The sequence below is a fragment of the Prionailurus viverrinus genome, chromosome X (assembly GCF_022837055.1).
Source record: "Prionailurus viverrinus isolate Anna chromosome X, UM_Priviv_1.0, whole genome shotgun sequence".
NCBI classification, from domain to species: domain Eukaryota; kingdom Metazoa; phylum Chordata; class Mammalia; order Carnivora; family Felidae; genus Prionailurus; species Prionailurus viverrinus.
In genome coordinates, this window is record NC_062579.1 from 47,914,783 (window position 1) to 47,933,746 (window position 18,964).

The 18,964-nt window shown below is 40.8% G+C and overlaps 1 protein-coding gene across 3 annotated transcripts in view; it reads right to left on the minus strand.

The window, feature by feature from the left end:
- The window catches only part of VSIG4 (V-set and immunoglobulin domain containing 4), a 139,047-nt gene extending 120,741 nt beyond the window's left edge, over positions 1–18,306 (minus strand). For all 3 annotated transcript variants that reach the window (XM_047844603.1, XM_047844602.1, XM_047844601.1), the window contains exons 1-3: positions 18,143–18,306; positions 11,953–12,309; positions 10,935–11,216 (exon numbers count right to left, since the gene is read on the minus strand). In XM_047844603.1, the coding sequence (XP_047700559.1) occupies positions 10,935–11,216; positions 11,953–12,309; positions 18,143–18,197 (694 nt within the window). In that variant the 5' untranslated portion in view covers positions 18,198–18,306. The remainder of the gene's footprint in view (positions 1–10,934; positions 11,217–11,952; positions 12,310–18,142) is intronic.
- Between the last annotated feature and the right edge of the window lie 658 nt (positions 18,307–18,964).

Consider the following 18,964-nt stretch of genomic DNA (forward strand, 5'->3'; position numbering starts at 1 on the left):
AATCTATCCTCCAAAGAAGGCATACAAAGGGCCAATAAGCACATGAAAAGATAGTCAACATCATTAGTCACTAGGGACATGCAAAGTGTAACAAGGTGATACTACTTCATACCCACTTATTTTGTTATAATTTAATAAATAAAATGCAAAATAAGTTGATGAAAAATGAGGAGAAATTGCAACCCTCATACACTGCTGATGAGAATGTAAAATAGTACAGCCACTTTGGAAAAGAGTTCAGGAGTTATTCAAAAATATATGTATAGAGTGACTATATGACCCAGAAATTCCATTCCTACTCATATACTTAAGCGAATTGAAATGAAATTCAAATGAAGACATGTACATGATTGCTACTAGTAGCATTATTCATAATAACAAAAAAGTAGAAACAACCCCAGTTCCCATCAATTGACAAGTGAATGATAACATGCGTTATATCCATGCAATGGAATAATATTTGGCAATAAAAAGAATGAACATCTAATACATGCTACACCATGGATGAACTTTACTTATCATGCTAAGTAAAAGAAACCAGACACAGAATGTCACATATTGCATGGTTCAATTAATATGAAATACCCAGAATAGATAAGTATTCTAAGGTAAGTAAACAGAAAGTAGATTAGTGATTTCTAGGGGTTGGAGGAATGGAGGATGAGAGTGATTACTTAAAGAACATGGTGGTTCCTTTTGGAGTGTTTAAAATGCTCTTGAATTGGATAATGGTGATGAGTGTGCAACAATCTGAACCACTGAATCATATTCATTTAAATGTTGAATTTTATAGTATGCAAAGTATATCTCATTGACAAAAAGATGTCAATGGAGGTGGATAGAATTTCTTTAGACTAAGAAGAAGGAAGAAAATTGCAGGTAGGAAGAACAGCACTTTATGTTACAGATGTGGAAAGATAAGTCTGGATAGGTTGTCTGGGAACAGACTAAGGGAGTTTAGGCTTTGTTTTTTGTAGAAGTGTCCATGTGGAGCAACAGAAAGTTTCTGAGGAAGGAATAAACATTGCCCAATCTAAATTTTGCAAAAATAATTCTGACAACAGTGTGGTGAGGTTTTTGAAGGTGAAGGAGTGGTATATTTTGTCTATTCATTTACAAATATCCATTAAGTGGCTCCTATATGCCAAGTACTTTGCTGGACCCTCATGGATTTTATATCTCATGACATAGAATAGATACTCAATAAATGATGATTTAGTTGATGCTTTGGTGTGAATGGATGGACATAGAGAAGTCATTTAAAAGGCGATTGGAGGGGCGCCTGGGTGGCGCAGTCAGTTAAGCGTCCGACTTCAGCCAGGTCACGATCTCGCGGTCCGTGAGTTCGAGCCCCGCGTCGGGCTCTGGGCTGATGGCCCGGAGCCTGGAGCCTGTTTCCGATTCTGTGTCTCCCTCTCTGCCCCTCCCCCGTTCATGCTCTGTCTCTCTCTGTCCCAAAAATAAAAAAAATTAAAAAAATAAAAGGCGATTGGAAAAAAAAAAACTGGCACTCTCCTTATTTCCATTCCCCAGAAATTGTTCAAGAAAAAATATGATGAAACTAATGAGGGTATTGGAAAAGAAAAGAGGAGCTTAATAAGAGAGCTGATTCAGTAGTTGAATTCACAGCACTTGGTGATATTGATGATTATTTGAAATGGAAGGGGAGGAGGAAGTTAAAGATGTTGCTGAAGCTTCAAACTAGGTCTTTGACAACATTTATGATCCAAGAGATAAATTAAGGAAAAGCCAGCAGAGGGGTCTTAGAAGGATCAGTTATATAGGTCTTAGGAGAACCAAAAGAGAATGGTGGTGCTGATAGAATTTGAAAGACCTTTGAGGAGGTAGAAATGTCAACTGTTACACTGATGTTGAAGAGGATGAGTGTGAATGAAAAGGTCTAAAATTTTCATAATTTGGAGGTTAGTGATGACTCAATAGGTGGGTCAGAGAGTTAGATTAGCTGAGGTTAAAAGCACAGATGGAGGGTTTGCTGTGGAGAGAAAGGCATATTTTACTCTGCTCCAAGAAGGAATTGGTAGGGAAATGTCAAGACAGAGAGGGTAGTTGAGAGAATTCACATCTGAGACGGATCTGGGTACTCTCTCATGTTATGAGAGCTGAACTGGAGGCTTAAAATAGAGTAAAAGTGTTCTCAACAGCTGCTATCAGGAATGGGACAAAAATTCACAAGTTGGTAAACAGTATGGGGATAGGCAGTGGGTGTCACAGAACATGAAAGTAAACTGATAACTGAGGCCAAAGCATCTCTGCAGTAAAAATGTAATTAATGTTTATTTATTTTTGACAGAGAGAGAGACAGACAGACACAGCATGAGTGGGGGAGGGGCAGAGAGAGGGGGAGACACAGAATCTGAAGCAGGCTCCAGGCTCTGAGCTGTCAGCACAGAGCCTGACACGGGGCTCAAGCTCACAGACTGTGAGATCATGACCTGAGCCAAAGTCGCATGCTCAACTGACTGAGCCACCTAGGCGCCCATCTCTGCATTTTTTTAAATCAAAGCTTAGCTGTCTGAATGTGAAGAAAGGCATGGCATCCAGAGCTACATCATAAGTGAGGAATGGCATAGAGTGTAAGGCAGAGGAATGAGGATTTAGAGCTATGTAGGTCAGAGATAAAATGCAACCAGAATCATGGAACCAGGTTGAGGTGCAGAAAGAAGGTGAAGGCTCACAGAGCAGAGAAGGGTGCAAGACTGAAAGTAACTTCTCTGAGTCTCATTTTCCTTTCTCATCACTAAAGGACAATGGTAAATAGTGCCTAACGACTTTGTTGCCTGTAAGCATAAACTTTGATAAGGAATGGATAGGTTGTTTGTAAGCAAGGTCCTTCCCAGATTGGCTAGGAACCAACTCACAGAAAAGTGAGAATTTTCAACTATCACTTTATGAAGTATACTTTCTTGGACTTTCTGGTCATGTTCTGTCTGCCCTCTCTGCCTGACCATTTGTCAACTCTCAGAGAACTGGGCCATGTAATTCTCTAAGAGTCAGACTGCCCTTGTTCCCCCAAAAACTAACAGACCAAAACATACACACACACACTCATTACAACTCAACTTTGGGAAGTAAATTCTTTCAAGAAAACAAAGGAGTCTCAAACCAACATTAATCTCCTAATCCAAATAGTGAGTGAGAGCCAGCTTGCTCATTTTCCTTACACAGAGCTATCTTCTGAGGATAATAATTTTTAGGTGGCTCAGAGGATAAGTCCCTAAAAGTTAGTTCCCAACATTTTTTGGGCAATGGCAGCCTTGTTGGAATAAACATCTTCCCTTCCAAGGAGATGTCTTGGAAGGCAACAAGATGCATTTAGACATACCACTGCTGGGATGGCTGTTTAAACCCCAACCTGCAACCTTTATGTACATAATTTGTTGTGCTCCCAGGATAATTCTGTAAGAAAGAGCCAGACCTTGATTTACCAGAGTCAATCAGAGACATCAACCAGAACTTTCATTTGACTTTAGAAGAAGATGGAAGGGAGGGGGGTGGTGGTATCAAAAAAAAAAAAAAAACCAGTATGTAGATATCTGGGCTTTATTTCATGAAGCAAAACCAAACACAAACAACAAAATAACAACAAAAATCCTCACTAAACAAAACAAAGAAAAAGCAAAATGAAATATCACCTTACACCTGTTATAATGGCTAAAATCAAAAAGACAAGAAATAACAAGTGTTGGTGAAGATGTGGAGAAAAAGGTACCCTCATACACTACTGGTGAGAATGTTAACTGGTACAGCCACTGTTAAAAACAGCATGGAGGTGGAGGGTTTTGCAAGATGGCGGCTTAGGAGGACGCTGGGCTCACTGCACGTCCTGCTGATCACTTAGATTCCATCTACACCTGCCTAAATAACCCAGAAAACTGCCAGAGGATTAGCAGAACGGAGTCACCGGAGCCAAACGCAGACGAGAGGCCCACGGAAGAGGGTAGGAAGGGCGGCGAGGCGGTGCGCGCTCCACGGACTGGCGGGAGGTAGCCGGGGCGGAGGGGCGGCTCGCCGGCCAAGCAGAGCCCCCGAGTCTGGCTTGCAAAAGCGGAGGGGCCTGACGGACTGTGTTCCCACAACAAGCGCGACTTAGCGTCTGGGAGGTCATAAGTTAACAGCTCCGCTCAGAAAGCGGGAAGGCTGGAGGACAAAGGGAGGGAGAGCTGCTGAGCCCCCTGACAACAGAACTCAGTTTGGTGGGGAACAAAGGCGCTCGCCAGCGCCATCTCCCCCGCCCATCCCCCAGGCAAAATCCCAAAGAGAACCAGTTCCTGCCAGGGAACTTGCTCGCTCCGAGCAAACACCCAACTCTGCGCTTCTGCGGAGCCAAACCTCCTGCAGCGGATCTGACTCCCTCCCGCTGCCACAGGGCCCCTCCTGAAGTGGATCACCTAAGAAGAAGCGATCTAAGCCTGCCCCTCCTGCCCCCGTGCACCTTGCCTACCCACCCCAGCTAATATGCCAGATCCCCAGCATCACAAGCCTGGCAAGGTGCAAGTAGCCCAGAAGAGCCACACCACCCCACAGTGAATCCCGCCCCTAGGAGAGGGGAAGAGAAGGCACATACCAGTCTGACTGTGGCCCCAGCAGTGGGCTGGGGGCAGACATCAGGTCTGCCTGTGGCCCCGCCCACTAACTCCAGTTATACACCACAGCACAGGGGAAGTGCCCTGCAGGTCCTAACCACGCCAGGGACTATCCAAAATGACCAAGCGGAAGAATTCCCTTCAGAAGAATCTCCAGGAAATAACAACAGCTAATGAGCTGATCAAAAAGGATTTAAATAATATAACAGAAAGTGAATTTAGAATAATAGTCATAAAATTAATCGCTGGGCTTGAAAACAGTATACAGGACAGCAGAGAATCTCTTGCTACAGAGATCAAGGGACTAAGGAACAGTCACGAGGAGCTGAAAAACGCTTTAAACGAAATGCATAACAAAATGGAAACCACCACAGCTCCGCTTGAAGAGGCAGAGGAGAGAATAGGTGAACTAGAAGATAAAGTTAAGGAAAAAGAGGAAGCTGAGAAAAAGAGAGATAAAATAATCCAGGAGTATGAGGGGAAAATTAGGGAACTAAGTGATACACTAAAAAGAAATAATATACGCATAATTGGTATCCCAGAGGAGGAAGAGAGAGGGAAAGGTGCTGAAGGGGTACTTGAAGAAATCATAGCTGAGAACTTCCCTGAACTGGGGAAGGAAAAAGGCATTGAAATCCAAGAGGCACAGAGAACTCCCTTCAGACGTAACTTGAATCGATCTTCTGCACGACATATCATAGTGAAACTGGCAAAATACAAGGATAAAGAGAAAATTCTGAAAGCAGCAAGGGGTAAACGTGCCCTCACATATAAAGGGAGACCTATAAGATTTGTGACTGATCTCTCTTTTGAAATGTGGCAGGCCAGAAAGAACTGGCACGAGATTTTCAGGGTGCTAGACAGAAAAAATATGCAGCCAAGAATCCTGTCCAGCAAGCCTGTCGTTTAAAATAGAAGGAGAGATAAAGGTCTTCCCAAACAAACAAAAACTGAAGGAATTCATCACCACTAAACCAGCCCTACAAGAGATCCTAAGGGGGACCCTGTAAGACAAAGTCCCAGAGACATCACTACAAGCATAAAACGTACAGACATCACAATGACTCTAAACCCGTATCTTTCTATAATAACACTGAATGTAAATGGATTAAATGCGCCAACCAAAAGACATAGGGTATCAGAATGGATAAAAAAACAAGACCCATCTATTTGCTGTCTACAAGAGACTCATTTTAGACCTGAGGACACCTTTAGATTGAGAGTGAGGGGATGGAGAACTATTTATCATGCCACTGGAAGCCAAAAGAAAGATGGAGTAGCCATACTTATATCAGACAAACTAGACTTTAAATTAAAGGCTGTAACAAGAGATGAAGAAGGGCATTATATAATAGTTACAGGGTCTATCCACCAGGAAGAGCTAACAATTATAAATGTCTATGCACCGAATACCGGAGCCCCCAAATATATAAAACAATTACTCATAAACATAAGCAACCTTATCGATAAGAATGTGGTAATTGCAGGGGACTTTAACACCCCACTTACAGAAATGGATAGATCATCTAGACACACGGTCAATAAAGAAACAAGGGCCCTGAATGAGACATTGGATCAGATGGACTTGACAGATCTATTGAGAACTCTGCATCCCAAAGCAACAGAATATACTTTCTTCTCGAGTGCACATGGAACATTCTCCAAGATAGATCATATACTGGGTCACAAAACAGCCCTTCATAAGTTTACAAGAATTGAAATTATGCCATGCATACTTTCAGACCACAATGCTATGAAGCTTGAAATCAACCACAGGAAAAAGTCTGGAAAACCTCCAAAAGCATGGAGGTTAAAGAACACCCTACTAACGAATGAGTGGGTCAACCAGGCAATTAGAGAAGAAATTAAAAAATATATGGGAACAAACTAAAATGAAAATACAACAATCCAAACGCTTTGGGATGCAGCAAAGGCAGTCCTGAGAGGAAAATACATTGCAATCCAGGCCTATCTCAAGAAACAAGAAAAATCCCAAATACAAAATCTAACAGCACACCTAAAGGAACTAGAAGCAGAACAGCAAAGGCAGCCTAAACCCAGCAGAAGAAGAGAAATAATAAAGATCAGAGCAGAAATAAACAATATAGAATCTAAAAAAAACTGTAGAGCAGATCAACGAAACCAAGAGTTGGTTTTTTGAAAAAATAAACAAAATTGACAAACCTCTAGCCAGGCTTCTCAAAAAGAAAAGGGAGATGACCCAAATAGATAAACTCATGAATGAAAATGGAATTATTACAACCAATCCCTCAGAGATACAAACAATTATCAGGGAATACTATGAAAAATTATATGCCAACAAATTGGACAACCTGGAAGAAATGGACAAATTCTTGAACACCCACACTCTTCCAAAATTCAATCAGGAGGAAATAGAAAGCTTGAACAGACCCATAACCAGCGAAGAAATTGAATCGGTTATCAAAAATCTCCCAACAAATAAGAGTCCAGGACCAGATGGCTTCCCAGGGGAGTTCTACCAGACGTTTAAAGCAGAGATAATACCTATCCTTCTCAAGCTATTCCAAGAAACAGAAAGGGAAGGAAAACTTCCAGACTCATTCTATGAAGCCAGTATTTCTTTGATTCCTAAACCAGACAGAGACCCAGTAAAAAAAGAGAACTACAGGCCAATATCCCTGATGAATATGGATGCAAAAATTCTCAATAAGATACTAGCAAATCGAATTCAACGGCATATAAAAAGAATTATTCACCATGATCAAGTGGGATTCATTCCTGGGATGCAGGGCTGGTTCAACATTCGCAAATCAATCAACGTGATACATCACATTAACAAAAACAAAGAGAAGAACCATATGATCCTGTCAATCGATGCAGAAAAGGCCTTTGACAAAATCCAGCACCCTTTCTTAAGAAAAACCCTTGAGAAAGTCGGGATAGAAGGAACATACTTAAAGATCATCAAAGCCATTTATGAAAAGCCCACAGCTAACATCATCCTCAACGGGGAAAAACTGAGAGCTTTTTCCCTGAGATCAGGAACACGACAGGGATGCCCACTCTCACCGCTGCTGTTTAACATAGTGCTGGAAGTTCTAGCATCAGCAATCAGACAACAAAAGGAAATCAAAGGCATCAAAATTGGCATAGATGAAGTCAAGATTTCGCTTTTTGCAGATGACATGATATTATACATGGAAAATCCGATAGACTCCACCAAAAGTCTGCTAGAACTGATACATGAATTCAGCAAAGTTGCAGGATACAAAATCAATGTACAGAAATCAGTTGCATTCTTATACACTAACAATGAAGCAACAGAAAGACAAATAAAGAAACTGATCCCATTCACAATACACCAAGAAGCATAAAATACCTAGGAATAAATCTAACCAAAGATGTAAAGGATCTGTATGCTGAAAACTATAGAAAGCTTATGAAGGAAATTGAAGATTTAAAGAAATGGAAAGACATTCCCTGCTCATGGATTGGAAAAATAAATATTGTCAAAATGTCAATACTACCCAAAGCTATCTACACATTCAATGCAATCCCAATCAAAATTGCACCAGCATTCTTCTCGAAACTAGAACAAGCAATCCTAAAATTCATATGGAACCACAAATGGCCCCGAATAGCCAAAGGAATTTTGAAGAAGAAGACCAAAGCAGGAGGCATCACAATCCCAGACTTTAGCCTCTACTACAAAGCTGTCATCATCAAGACAGCATGGGATTGTCACAAAAACAGACACATAGACCAATGGAATAGAATAGAAACCCCAGAACTAGACCCACGAACGTATGGCCAACTCATCTTTGACAAAGCAGGAAAGAACATCCAATGGAAAAAAGACAGCCTCTTTAACAAATGGTGCTGGGAGAACTGGACAGCAACATGCAGAAGGTTGAAACTAGACCACTTTCTCTCACCATTCACAAAAATAAACTCAAAATGGATAAAGGACCTAAATGTGAGACAGGAAACCATTAAAACCTTAGAGGAGAAAGCAGGAAAAGACCTCTCTGACCTCAGCCGTAGCAATCTCTTACTCGACACATCCCCAAAGGCAAGGGAATTAAAAGCAAAAGTGAATTACTGGGACCTTATGAAGATAAAAAGTTTCTGCACAGCAAAGGAAACAACCAACAAAACTACAAGGCAACCAACGGAATGGGAAAAGATATTTGCAAATGACATATCGGACAAAGGGCTAGTATCCAAAATCTATAAAGAGCTCACTAAACTCCACACCTGAAAAACAAATAACCCAGTGAAGAAATGGGTAGAAAACATGAATAGACACTTCTCTAAAGAAGACATCCGGATGGCCAACAGGCACATGAAAAGATGTTCAGCGTCGCTCCTTATCAGGATAATACAAATCAAAACCACACTCAGGTATCACCTCATGCCAGTCAGAGTGGCCAAAATGAACAAATCAGGAGACTATAGATGCTGGAGAGGATGTGGAGAAACGGGAACCCTCTTGCACTGTTGGTGGGAATGCAAATTGGTGCAGCCGCTCTGGAAAGCAGTGTGGAGTTTCCTCAGAAAATTAAAAATAGACCTACCCTATGACCCAGCAATAGCACTGCTAGGAATTTATCCAAGGGATACAGGAGTACTGATGCATAGGGCCACTTGTACCCCAATGTTCATAGCAGCACTCTCAATAATAGCCGAATTATGGAAAGAGCCTAAATGTCCATCAACTGATGAATGGATAAGGAAATTGTGGTTTATATACACAATGGAATATTACGTGGCAATGAGAAAAAATGAAATATGGCCTTTTGTAGCAAGGTGGATGGAACTGGAGACTGTGATGCTAAGTGAAATAAGCCATACAGAGAAAGACAGATACCATATGGTTTCACTCTCATGTGGATCCTGAGAAACTTAACAGGAACCCATGGGGGAGGGGAAGGAAAAAAAAAAGAGGTTAGAATGGGAGAGAGCCAAAGCATAAGAGACTGTTAAAAACTGAGAACAAACTGAGGGTTGATGGGGGGTGGGAGGGAGGAGAGGGTGGGTGATGGGTATTGAGGAGGGCACCTTTTGGGATGAGCACTGGGTGTTGTATGGAAACCAATTTGTCAATAAATTTCATAAAAAAAATCCAACTTAAAAAAATAAATAAATAAAATAAAATAAAAACAGCATGGAAGCTTTTCAAAAATAAATAAATAAATAAATAAATGTAGAAATACTATATGATCCATTAATTCTGCTATTGGGAATCTACCCAAAGAATATGAAAACACTAATTTGAAAAGATATATGCACCTCTATGCTTATTGAAGCATTATTTACATAGCCAAGATATGGAAGCAACATAAGTGTCCATGGTTAGACAAATGGATATGGAAAATGTGGTGTATATATGTACAATGGAATATTAAATAGCCATAAAAGAGGATGCAATCAAGCCATTTGAGACAACATGGATGGACATAGAGGATATTATGGTAAGTGAAATAAGTTAGACTGAGAAAGACAAATACCATATGATTTCACTCATATGGTGTCTAAAAAATGAATTTAAAAAAGCAGAATTATATGTATAGACACATAGAACAAACTGATGGTTGCCAGAGGGTAGGAGTGTGGGAAGATGGGAAAAATGTGTGAAGAGGAATGGGAGATAGAGGCTTCTAGTTAGGAAATAAAAGAGGATAAAAGCACAGTAAAAGGAATATAGTTAATGATATTGTAATAGTGATGTAATAGTAGTTGCACTTGTAGTGAACATAGCATAATGTATAAACATGTCAATTCACTATGTTATGCACTTGAAACTAATGTAACACTGTGTGTCAACTATACAAAAAAAAAAAATAACAACAACAAAAATAGATTCCAAAGGGTGTCCAGGAGCTAATAAATATTCAAACATAAGAGACAATTAGATGTAATGGAAAGAGTATGCCATCTTCATGCAAGTTCCAACTTGAACTTTCTAGCTGTGAGCTCCTGGGCAAATATATTTCCCTTTCTGATTTTCAATTTCTTCCATAAAATTAGGCTGATGATAGCTATCTCATCAGATAGATGTGGGAATCAATTATAAAATGTCTGCTGAGTTCTTGTGAATTGTGTCTGCAAAATATGAATTACCTAGTGAATGTCACTTTCCCCATTACCCTCTTTGTCTTCTTAACCCACAACATTACAGGCATTGTCTCCAGCCTTGTGATTATCAGTTCAGAATTTTTCTTTCTGTGATTGCACAACCCAGGACACCACCCCCCTCCACACCCACAAACTGTCTTGTATGGAATAAAGATATCTCCATTACAAGGACTGTGATTGCAAGGATCTCCAAAAGAAAGGATTGCTCACCTTTGACCACAAACTTCACAATGTCACTGCGCTGCTCAGATCCTACCCGGCCCTTGGCACTACAGAAATAGGAGCCGGAGTCAGCCACCACAGCATGCTTGAAGAGTAAGGTACTCGACGCTGCTACTTTGATGGGTTCTTGATTGACAGTCTGTTCCTTATACCAAACATAACTGATGGGAGGAGAACCCCAAGCCTGGCATTGAAGACTAATCCTCATTCCCTGGGGTACTGTGAAGCCATAGCCACTGCCAGTCGTCACTGTGGGCTTGGAAACAGAGACTGCAAAAGGGAAGACAAGAGGGGAGGCTCTGAGAAGTTACAAGGATATGTGAAGACAAGGCTGAGTCATGCTTCCTGTGTATAGGAACAAGTATATATCTGCAAAGGGAACTAAAAGGGGCTCTTGACTTGGGAGAGAAGAAAAAAATCTTTCTTTGGACGATTAGGTACTGTTTTGTGTTATCTAGGGTTGGGGATTATCTGGAATTAAAAATCAACTGATTTTTTTTAAATGTATAGAGATTTTTTTTTAGGCATCAATAGATTGAGTTTTTGGATTATCTGCAATTTTGGATTACCAGGGCAGGCTTTCATAAATTGTCAAGTCAGCAATATTTATCTTGGCTGACCCCAGCATCCCTTTCCCCAGAGCTTTTCTGTCAACCTCTAGTTACTCTCCAATATTATGATTAGATAGATATACTCATTTTCATGAGTTTTAAGACTCATAACCCAAGGAGGGAAACCAGGGTGTAGATGCTGGAACTTCTGGGAAACTTCAAGGGGTAAATATTTGAAGATGAGGAGCCCTTTTCAACACTTCTTAAATTATACTATAAGAGTGGTGACCCTGAGGATCTTATGCCTGTCCACTTCTCTTGATTAGCACATATAACTGAAAAGAGTCTGTATACAAGTAGACAAAATTCCCTGGGTTTATCAAGGTTTTCTAGGATTATAGTCCTTTATTTGGCCTTCATCTATTAGTGCTTTCCTACCCCCCACAGTGACTCACCTTTCTGGACGCGGAGCTCAATGATCTTATCTTTCACCACTTGGTTACCATTAGGGGTCTGCCAAGTGACTTCACATGTGTAGTGGCTCCGGTCATCCATCTCCAGGCTATTCAGTTGGAGGGACACATCTCCTGGAACCTTGTGGCTCACTTGTAGGCGGCCTCGATACTTTGCTTGCTGGATATGGTCTCCAGAGGAATCATGTAGAAATATGGTGACTGGGTCCAAGTCACGTTGTACCAGCCACTTTACCAAGACTTGAGTGTAACCTTGCAGAGGACCATAGGTGCATGGAATATTTACATCCCCTTTCCAAGGCCCTGTCACACTCTCAGGTGCTTCCAGGATGGGATGGCCTGAAGAGGAGAAACAGAGGAAGAAAGCAGACATAGATAGCCCACCCATCTGGAAGCTAGGATAGAAGTGGCAGATCTTAAGAGGCTTCTGAGAAACACCTCTCAAATTTCCTTCCAAAATACTGTCAGATTGATGCGTCATTTTGTTCTCTGCCAGCCTTCTCATCAATCAGAACCTGTTCTCAGAAGGAAAGCTCTTAACACGTTAGCTTTTTTCAGTTTCAAGTCCTTTTCCTGTCACTACCTTGCTGTGAGATGACTCTGGGTAAGTCACTTTTCACCATGAGGACCCATTTTCTTATCTATAATGTAGAGAGTTTGAATGGAATGATCTCTAAGGATTCTTCAAACTGTGAAATTCTGTAAGTCTATTAAAAAAAGCTTCTTTCAACATTTTCCAAAAGAAGTGTAGGAGCAAATGCTAAATAGCTGTGTTTAGGATATTTTATTATGTAATTATGTACCTGGAGAAATATGTGGGCTTCAGGGCTAAGAAAGAAAGGGCCATATTCCCTGCTTACTCCCCATTGCTCCACAGAAGGGCTCAGTTTTTGGGTCCTCATCCCTAAGCTCTTCTCTAGAAGGGAGGAAGGTTGCTGAAAAGGGCAACTCTGAAGGTAGAAACGTGTGAAATGTATTCCTGTTTAATAAAATCATTAGTTATTGTTAACTTTGAAACTTGCAGTTAAAAGCCTGACTTTTTTCCTTATTTCTTTTTCTTTATTTTTGCTTTCTCTTAGGTTTCACCAAAGGTACATTGGAAAATCCCATCCCGAGGGGTAATGGAGAGAAAAATGTCTGGAGAGGAAAAGGATATGAATAAAATCCTAGAGCTGGCTATGGTAAGGATGGTAGTAGGAACAAAAGGAGATTGATCCTTGGAATGCTGGGGAAGGAAACATGGGGAAGGCAAGTTGGGGGTGTTGAGAGAGCCATCACCTCCCTTTAGAAATTTCCATTCATAAAGTTGTATTTTGAGGACTTTGTGTTTTACTTAAATCTGACCAAGAGTGAGGGATTGTATTTAGACAATTTCTTTATGTCTGTACTAGAAGAATGAGCTTGAAACTGTGAGATGTAACTGAATAAAAGCCTTTTATGTAGCTTAGATTCCCAGGCTTCAGTCAAAGAGATGAAGACAGGATGGGGGCATCCTCCCAGAATTTATTGCCAAGTACCAGGGCTTCTATCAGTGGGGAGACTAAAGTCAAGTCTCTAGTCTGTGCCCTCAGCAGAGATTCTTAGAGCATAGCTAGCATATTTTGGACAAGATAAAAGCCTTGAGTAGAAAAGAATAAACAAACATGAGTCCATGTTGTTAAATCCACCACATATTCTCTGGAGAGTTTCAGATTGTGCAGGAAGCAGAATTCAGACCCATGAATGGGAGCATAATAGGGGTGGATTTTGGTTTGCCCTAAAAATGAACTTTATAATTATCCATATCTGTTTATTGATGGACTAAGTTGTCAGGGGGAAATTCTGAGCTTTGTTTATGTCTTGGACAGTATTACTCTTTAAGGTACTTTCCAATCCTAGATGGTTCAATACTAATTGTAATGGAAATGGAAGTTAAATAATTACATTTTCTAGTTGGTGGTGAACTATCACCAGACGGTGGTGAGTTTCACTGTGCTATTGCTAGTGTAGGCCTCCATATGCATGCAAATACAGCTTATCATCATCATGAACACACACGTGTCACTTGCAAGCACACATATGGGGCCTTAAGACCCATGAAAACCATCTGAGCCTCCCAGTTTAATGTGCTCTTTCCCAATAATCTTTCAGCTCTCCCAAATCTGTCTCCCCTCTTCTGAAAACATTCTCACACTTTTCTCCTGGACAACAAAGCAGCATTCTGCTGTGAGGACATTTGGAACAGCTGAACATGCCTTTGTCTATATGTATGTATGTCTTCCTTCTCGGGGGACTTTAGGGAACTGCAAGGCCTGGCTTACATTACCCTTTCTGGGAACTTCCTGGGTTATCTCACAGAGCCCACTGTGGTCTGTCAAGAATATGAATAGCCAATCTCAATTTCTCAATCTTGAAAGTCACTTCTAAAAGTAGACTGGGCTTGGGGCACCTGGATGGCTCAGTCAGTTAAGCGTCTGACTCTTGATCTCAGCTCAGGGTTTGATCTCAAGGTTGTGAGTTCAAGTCGTGTGTTGGGCTCCACACTGGGTATGAAGCCTACTTGAAAAAAAAGAAGACAAAGGAGGAAAAGAAAAGGAAAGAAAAGAAAAGAAAAGAAAAAGAAAAAGAAAAAGAAAAAAAAAGAATTGGTTGGGCTTTACTTCCACATTCCAGAATAAGGGCATGGGACAGAGTTAGAAACAATAGTTCTAAGAATTACATATTTTTCCCCTTTTACTTTTTTCTTCCCCTCTCCTTTCTTCTTTCCTACCTTCAACCCGTCCTTCCATCTGGTTTCTAATCTTCTTCCTTCTTTTTCTTGTTTTCCCCTCTTCCTCCTGCTTCATTAGTAGCACAACGACAGAGTGTATGGTAGGCATAGAGCATCACACACAAAAAAAAGACATTGTACATTATGTACTCTGATCTCCAAAGTGAAGGTAACCTCAATAGAATTGACTTTCACCTGCCAGCTTTCCTTGTGATTCTCAGAGAGCCTAGAGAAACAGTGAGTAGAAGCACCTAATGAGATCAGGAGAATAATGAATAACAGCATGATGTAGTAAGAAGAACAACACCAATAGAAGTCCAAGGTCTATCATAACATGTGACCTGTGTCACCATGTCTCTGTGTGACCTGGAGTAAATTTCTAAACCTGTATGAGATTCAGGTCATTATCAATAAAATGGAGATAACAATAAACCTTCCATTCAAGGCTATTTGAAGATCAAATGAGCTTTTAGGTGTGAAAGCACCTAGCATGATGGATAGCATTCAGTAGGTGGTAGATAATTGCCAGTCCTGTCTCATGCCTCAAGAGAAACTTTTCATATTTGTTTTGATTCTTCTTATCTTACAGAAGTCCTCTATATGTCTTCTCCAGAGGAAAGATTAATTAGATTATATCATTTTCAGTTTTAATGATGACCTGAAGGAGGAGTTAGCACATTGGAAGGTAAGCAGCTACCCTCACCAACCTGGGGGAGCCTACCAAGTTATGAGCAGGAAATAGGCCATCCATGGATTGTAAGGAGCCAGAAAGGATAAAGTAGCCTGTATAAATAGCAACAGGACTTGTTTGGAAGCCAATGTGAAATGTTGATCAAATTAAGCAATATAGATGGCTTTCCTGGAAGACTGGGTAGGGAAAATCTATTTCAGGAAACTCTCACCTCCTGGGGAAATGCTCTGCCTTTTATGGATCCGTGAAAACCACCAAATGGCAAAGCACTTGCTTTGACAGGGATTGAGGTACCAGGCAGTATAGAATTTGAGACTTCTAGAATGGCAGGGCTGCAAGGGCTTTTGGTTGCATTTCCTCATGGTACATGTAGGCAAGCCAAGAGAAAGAAAGATGCTTATCTAAAAGTTACACAGAAAGCAGGGGCCGAACTGGGCCCACGGGCTTAGAAGAAAGGCTTTTGGATGCTACACTGCCTTCTTACCTTATTAAACCACTAGCCACAACTGAAATTAGTAACCCCTTACTTGACATGGTTTAAAGTTGCTTGATTTGACATTGCTGAAAAAAAATTCCATCTGCTGGCTATTTTCTGAAAAGCGTTTCCCAGGTCTTCAGAGTCTTACTCTCTTTTCTCAGGGAAAAACTTAATTTTCTCTAAATATTATCCCTCTACAGGAGAAAGACCTGGGCTAGGCATTGACTCAAGGGGCTTTGTTGAAAAGAGTTTAATTTGAGAAACAGGGGACAGTACTTGTTCTAGGAACTGGACTTAGAAAAGCAAAATGCAGGGCCTGTGTAATCATCCTAAATAAAGGAAAAACTTAGTTTTCTGGGCAAGAGTTCCTTTATAGGGCCAATTTTAGGTCCTTTTTTAAATCTTCGTCCTCTCACCATCACACAGAGAGTGGGATCTTCCCATAACCCCACACCCCCATGTGTGGCCTCTCTCCCTCTCTTGGGTTGCCTCCTGGCTTAGATAATAGCTGTTAATAAAATGTTTATAATGTTTATAAAGTGAAAATGTTTATTATTATTATTATTATTATTATTATTACTATTATTTCAACATGTGTCTTTTACCCAGCAGCTGATTCTGGCCCCTAGAGGCCCTATGAGGCCAGCCAAGCTGATGTAATCACTGTACAGTAGGCTGGAGACACTGAGATCCAGGGAGAGGGAAGGTGTTATTGGCCATTCAGTATGTCCTGAGCTCTAGATCTATAGTGTTAAACACTCCACACAAAAGGAAGTCCTGCTTCCATGTCTAGAGGACCTCACAGGCAGAAGAAGGAACAATATACATGAGAGTACTCACGTGAACACACACAATTTAACTTTAACATGTACAGAATGTTACCCTGAGCCCCAGTCCTGCTTCTGTAAGTCTCCGCTAAAAACAAAAGATTTGGAGAAGGTAGAAAGGTGTATTCTAAAACCTGGCAGATGATGAAATATTGCTGTTTTTAAAAATCACTATTATTTAGGAAAATTAACTCTGCCACTAATGCTCTGTGGCCTGGAGCACATTCTTTTCCTCTCAGGTAACTTGATTTAGTATCTCTTTTAGCTTTGAGGATCTAGAATTTGATGGGTCACAAAGGCCCAGGATAGATTAGCATAATTTGAGTCTGTTGTGAAAAACTGAGTTCTTTCTAACCACAAAGGGGCACCAACCTAACATCCATCCATCCTCTCCCTCTAAAGATATGGAATAAGCAGAGGTGCAGCAAGAACCAATTTGCCCTATCTTGGGTCTCACTTAGCTATTACTCATGCTTAGTTACCTAAAAGTCTATCTCAATTCTCAGGGATATAAATGAGAATGGGGGAATGCCCAAGGAAATAATGCTTCTATGGGATAGCCAGACTTCTTTTAGGATATATATCCAGCATTAATTTCCCCCAAGTAGCCTGGACAAACTGGGCCATATTCACAGGGAAAGGAGCTACCGCAAGAGGTGGTAAGAATCCACCAAGTCCTATGAATAGCAATTGAAGAAGCCAGGGCTTGTTTATTTTGGAGAAGAGATAAATCAAAGGGACATGGTGTCTGTCCTCAGAACTCTAAAGGGCTGTCACAACATCAAGGGAGTAGATATGTTCTTTGTGTATCCAAGAAATAGAGCTGGGGCTTTAGGATGGAAGTCACAAGGAAGTGGATTTAGTTCAACACAAGGAAGAACTTCTAACATTTGGAACTACTCTTGCACAGACTAGATAGTCTGGGGAAGTGGTGAACTCTCAATGCCTGGAATTATGTAAACAGATATTTTGAGCACTTGTTCATAAATATGAAAAATGGGTCTAGATTACTTTTAAGGTCCTATATAACTCTTGGACAACATTCCTTCCTTGAAGCTTATATATCTTAACAGGGATCAAGACCTAAAAATAGAGGAGTTAAGGTATAATGGCATAATTTCAGGTGAAAGAAGATGGAGGAAGGATTTGGGTGGCATTGGGCACCTTCTTAATGTCCCTGAGATATGACAAGTACTAGAAAATCATGTGGATATTTTCGAGAGGATCCTTTTTAATTTCTACCCAAACTTACCTTCTAGCTTCTTCAGTAGTCTTCAGCTGCCCCAAACTGAGAGAGTATGTAGCACTGTTTGAGAATACTCACCTATTCAACAGGAATAGGCTTTCCTCAGTAACCATTCAATCCCCACACCCCAGACTTTTGCCTGTGACAGCAGTAGCGGCCAGATAGCAATTTCCTTCCTTACCATAGGTGACCATTGTTAGGTGGCCCAGGAGCAGGAGGTCCAGTAAGAGCCTCATCACAGCTTTAGACAGTTTTTTCCTTTGTTCCAGTCTCCTGCTGTCAAAGGCTTGAACTTATGATGGCTGTCAGCTTCTGTGCCTGCTTACTTCCCTTCCTTCTCTGTATCTCTCACTTGGACTCCCAGTCTCATCTCACATTCTCCTTCCTTCCCTATTTCAGCACAAGTCATGTGAGTACGCCCTCCCTCCCCTGCCTGGGATTGGGGGTTCAGGGTGAGAGAAGCAATTCCTCCCCTTGTTAGGGTATTGATTTGACTTTCCCTGGAGCAAATAAGGCTTTCTGGTCTTTGATCGCCCAGGATGTATTTATTTTCTGTTTCTTCCACAAGACTCTGAGGCTGGGGATGACCTTTGGGTATGAGTTTTCTCCCTCTACTATAGAGATATTTTCCTTTCTGGTAGGCCCAGGGAGGAGAGATCAACATTACTGGCCTATGCAATATTTAGCAGTCATACCTTTAACTCCTGCCTGATATGCCTGTGCAAACGAACAGAGTGTTGGCAGTGGGTGCCTGTGGGCTTCAGAGTACAAGAGATTAAGTGTATGAAAGAGATTTCTGTAAATCAAAACGTAAGTAATTGGCAAGCCCATGGATAAAGTCGTTATGGGGATATATATCCCTATGTCTCACCTTTGGGAAGCTTTTTGAATCACTTCCTCCAATAGCTCCACTTCTTTGGTGGTAAATATTCCCATTAGTGCTCATTAGGGTTTGTTTGCTTGTTTATTTATTTATTTATTTATTTATTTATTTATTTATTTA